Source organism: Populus euphratica, unplaced genomic scaffold (assembly GCF_000495115.2).
Source record: "Populus euphratica unplaced genomic scaffold, PopEup_1.0 scaffold449.1, whole genome shotgun sequence".
NCBI classification, from domain to species: domain Eukaryota; kingdom Viridiplantae; phylum Streptophyta; class Magnoliopsida; order Malpighiales; family Salicaceae; genus Populus; species Populus euphratica.
In genome coordinates this window covers 63,596-68,414 of record NW_011500329.1, presented here as the reverse complement: position 1 = coordinate 68,414, position 4,819 = coordinate 63,596, and the positions used below count along the sequence as shown (strand labels likewise).

Genomic DNA, 4,819 nt, shown 5'->3' with positions numbered 1-4,819 from the left:
AAAGTTGTAGGCCTATATCTTACCTTTCCATCCATATAAAGTAGACCTAAATCCGAGATTTACAGCTCCAGATATGACATAATTACCGAACAGTGTTCCGGTTTGAACTGTACCAGCATCTCTTTTCTAAGTTTGACCATCTCTGTGTCCTTTCAATTTCAGTTTTTAAATTTATCAATCAATCCTTTCATTTATATGATAGACCTGCATTTAAAATGAACATTTACCATAAATTAAAAGTATTTTATATTATTAGATATGTTATTATAAAACATACTTTAGTTAAGGAGTTATTAATACTTCAAATACAAAATGATGATATAAAACCTTGATAAAAATGCACTTTTAAGTACTAAACAATTGACTTTAATGAAACTTTTTCACCGGTAACTATGTTAAAATCCATAAGGATTATGCTTACTATAGTTGCATACCATGATTATGACAGTTGGCAAATGGATATCAAAATTAAATTCTCGAATGGGAATCCTCAGGAAGATGTATATATAACACAACCTCAAGATTTTGAATTTAAGAAATTTATCAACAAAGTATGCAAGCTATAAAAATCTATTTATTGACTTAAGTAAGCTTCAAGGAGTTGGAATATGCGTTTTGATGAGATAATCAAATAGTTTGATTTCATCAAAAATATAAATTAACCTTGTGTTTATAAAAATATTAGTGGAAGTTGAGTTGTTTTTTTTAATATTATATGTAGATGACATATTATTAAAAGAACACGACATTCATTTACTCTAATCAATAAAGATTTGGTTGTCCAAGAATTTTTCCATAAAGAATATAAGAGAAGTTGTCTATATGCTGGGAATAAAGATCTATAGAGACAGTCTAGAAGGTTACTTAAATTATCTTAGTTCCTATGCATAGACAAGATATTAAAATAGTTTAGCATGGAAGAATCCAAGAGAGGATACTTACCAATTTAGCAAAGAATACCTCTCTTCAAAAATATATGTTCTAAGAGACTAGTTGAGAAAGATACGATGGAAATGATTCTCTATATTTTAGCTATAAGATCTATTATGTATGTGATGCTATGTACAAGATTAAATGTATCTTATACTTTGAGTATAATGATCAAATAACAATTTAATTCAAGTGAGAGTCACTAGAAGATAGTAAAAAACATTCTTAAGTACTTAAAAAAACTAAAAATATCGTTCTAGTCTATAAAGGATATGAACTGGAAATTCCTTGTTATTCAGATGCTAGTTTTTAATTAGATATTAAAGATAGAAAATCTCAATCATGATATATTTTTACTGTAAAAGGTGGTATTGTTAGTTAGACTAATTCTAAACAAGTAACCACTATACATTCTACAACTAAGCTAAATACATTTGTACATCTAATATGGTAAAAATGGCGATTTGGATTAAGAAGTTCATCACTGAATTAGGCGTGGTTCCTAACATTGTTGATCTAGTACTCCTATATTGTGATAACAATAGAGCCATTACATAAGCAAAGGAACTAATATCTCATCAAAGATCCAAACATGCGCTTAAATGATTTCATTTGATTAGAGAAATTATATAGAGAAAAGATAGAATGATAGAACGATTACCCATTAAAAAGAATCTTGTAGATCATTTTCACCATGACATTATTCCAACAAAAATATGAACATCATATAAAGGGATATGAGTAGATACATGAGTGATTGATTTTAGTACAAGTGAGATTATTAATAAATATACCTCATAGCCAATCGGTTGGTTACACGTGGTATTGATTTTATTCATGTAAAATATATTTATTATTAATAAATATTTTTTTTACTTTAATATTCAATTTTATTATTAAGAAAATTATTAGAAAAAAAATATTTTACGTAGAAAATTACAAGTAATAATAAATTTGGATTCAAATGATCGAATAAGTTAAAAAAACAAAAGGTAAAATTTGTAAGGAAACTTTTTTGCTTGAACACAAGTTTGAGACCTTCCGTATATTTTTATAACATTACTTCTCTGGTACTTCGACATTTTCACATGCAAATTATTTCGAAGCCCCCACTTTGAACGTTCATGAGATTAGAATGACCAGAAAATACTGTTTCTGATGCTAGCCATTTTTGGCATAGTTAGCTTGAATAACGGCATAAATATTCTCCATCAAAAGGATCTTTTCATTGTTGACAAAATAATATCAACCACGTTTTGCTGCCTGCTTGTTCGGTCAGAACTTTATTTAATAGAGAAATTTTTGGGGTAACTGATACACACCTTTTCTCTCCCTGATCTCCACACTCTTTGGTTTCCAGCAAATAATCCGTTTCTACTCACCTAACCTCCGGAAGAGTAGAACCATATCATGAATTAGGGTATTCATGACGTTCCTAAATCTCAACTATTTCAAATTAAATGAACATGATTTAATATATGACAAAACTAATATATAGGAGGCTTGAGTTCACTTCGTCCAAAAGAAAACAAGAAGCATTATCTACTGCAAAAATGAGCGATCTCATCCCCAAGAGGTCAAATTTTCGCATTTTAATGTTCCCCTGGTTTGCTGTTGGTCACTTGACTCCATTCCTCCACCTATCAAACAAGCTTGCGGAGAAGGGTTGTACCATATCTTTCTTGCTACCCAATAAAGCCATTAAACTATTACAACATTTCAATTTATACCCTGATCACATCACTTTCCACCCTGTGCAGGTTCCTCATGTTGAAGGTCTCCCTCTTGGCACCGAGACTGCCTCCGATATTCCTATTTACTTGACTCATTTTCTTTGCGTTGCCATGGACCGCACAAGAGACCAAGTTGAGAAAATTATACGAGACCAAAAACCTGATTTTGTCATGTATGATATGGCATATTGGATACCAGAAGTGGCCAGGCCCCTTGGGATCAAGACAATAAAATATTCTGTTGTTTCAGCTGCTGCAATTGCAATAGTTCTCGTCCCAGCACGTAATGTTGTTGAAGGTAAGCCCATAACTGCGGCTGAATTATCAGTGCCACCTACCGGCTATCCATCAACTTCTGTGGTGCTCCGAGGCCACGAAGTGCGTTCATTGCTCTTTGTATCACAACCCTACGGCGAGAGGATAACGTTTTATGAGAGAGCCTGTACAGGAATGAAAGGATGTGATGCAATTGCTATAAGAACATGCCATGAGATGGAAGAAAAGTTGTGTGATTATATAGGTAGGCAGTATGAGAAACCAGTTTTTTTAACAGGTCCAGTTTTGCCTGAATCAGCCAGGACTCCTTTAGAAGACCGGTGGGCTCAATGGCTAAACGGGTTTGAAGCTGGCTCAGTGGTATTTTGCTCATTTGGAAGCCAATTCATCCTTGAAAAGGAGCAGCTCCAAGAATTGGTTCTAGGGTTCGAGTCAACAGGTTTGCCGTTTATAGTGGTTTTAAAGCCACCGGTGGGTTCATCCACAATCGAAGAAGCATTGCCGGAGGGGTTTGAAGAGAGGGTTAAAGGGAGAGGAGTGGTTTGGGGTGGATGGGTGCAACAATTGGAGATTTTAGATCATCCATCAATAGGGTGTTTTGTGAACACTTGTGGGTTTGGATCAATGTGGGAGTCTTTAATGAGTGATTGTCAAATAGTATTGGTGCCTCATTTGGGTGACCAAATCTTGAACACAAGGTTAATGGCTGAAGAGTTGAAGGTGGCTGTAGAGGTGGAAAGAGATGAGAAAGGGTGGTTTACAAAGGAGAACCTTAGCAATGCTATCAAGTGTGTCATGGATAAAGATAGTAAAGTGGGTTCCATGATAAAGAAGAATCACACCGAGTGGAGGAAGCTTTTGAGAAGCGAAGGGTTCATGAGTAGTTATATTGACAAGTTTTTCCAAAACATGCAAGAACTTGTTGGTCACAAGTGATAAAAATGCTGGACAGCTTGGCACCTGGTTCTTAAAGTTTGTCGTGTTTTTAGTTGAAGTCTAATTAATCATGTTTATTGAAATTTGATGATGCTTGGATGTCTTGCTAATTAAGAAACTTAATTCGACATTTTCATTCCACGGGTTTTGTTTTATTTTCTTCGAGTTTTGTTTCTAATATATGCAATTTCAACGTATTTAGTTGTTGATATGCTTTGTATTCTGCTATGTAGAGTTTGTTAACTATTGGGAAAACCGAAAATATTAAAACAGTAGAGATGAAAAAGACAATACATATAAAAAATAGAGATAAAATGATATTCGATAATGATGTATTAGAGAAAGTAATTATTTTTATATTTAATTTAATTATAGTATTGTTTTTGTATTTTTTTTTATTACCGTAAACAAAATATATTTTATTTTTAATATATTTTGTTGTTAAACTTATATATTTTAAAAAATAATTAGTTTTTTTTTTGTATTTTAGTTTATATTGAGTTTTAAAATTAATAATATTATAAAAATCTTAGTTATAAAACCAAGATTGACTTGATGAATTGATCCGAATCTTGGATTGATCTAAGTTTAAGAAAAAATAAAGGAAGAATTGACTTGACCTGACTTAGTAAAAACCTAGGTTAACCTGGGATAAAATATGAGTCAAAAACCCGTTGAATTTTTTAAAAAATAAATTTGATCAAAATAAGGTTGTTTTGATTATTTATAAAAACAATTTAGGTCAATCAAGTTGACCTTCTTAACTCATAACATGAACCTTGTCTTGGGTCAATTCTCGAGTTAAGTTTTAAAATTATAATTATAATCACTTTTATTCATACTCATAACATGAACCTTGTCTTGGGTCAACTCTCGAGTTAAGTTTTAAAACTATAATTATAATCACTTTTATTCATATATTAACTTGGGTAAACATATCTTAA

At 32.0% G+C, this 4,819-nt stretch overlaps 1 protein-coding gene across 1 annotated transcript; it reads left to right on the top strand.

The window, feature by feature from the left end:
* Positions 1 to 2,440: 2,440 nt before the first annotated feature.
* On the top strand, positions 2,441 to 4,049 carry LOC105113697 (anthocyanidin 3-O-glucoside 2'''-O-xylosyltransferase-like). The gene has a single exon (XM_011009990.1). It carries the CDS (start codon positions 2,484 to 2,486, stop codon positions 3,873 to 3,875), a length of 1,392 nt encoding a protein of 463 aa, XP_011008292.1. The 5' UTR covers positions 2,441 to 2,483; the 3' UTR covers positions 3,876 to 4,049.
* Positions 4,050 to 4,819: the final 770 nt, after the last annotated feature.

What these genes read in the sequence shown, in the direction of transcription:
- LOC105113697 (XM_011009990.1), top strand. Translation starts at nt 2,484, where the DNA reads ATGAGCGATCTCATCCCCAAGAGGTCAAATTTTCGCATTTTAATGTTC.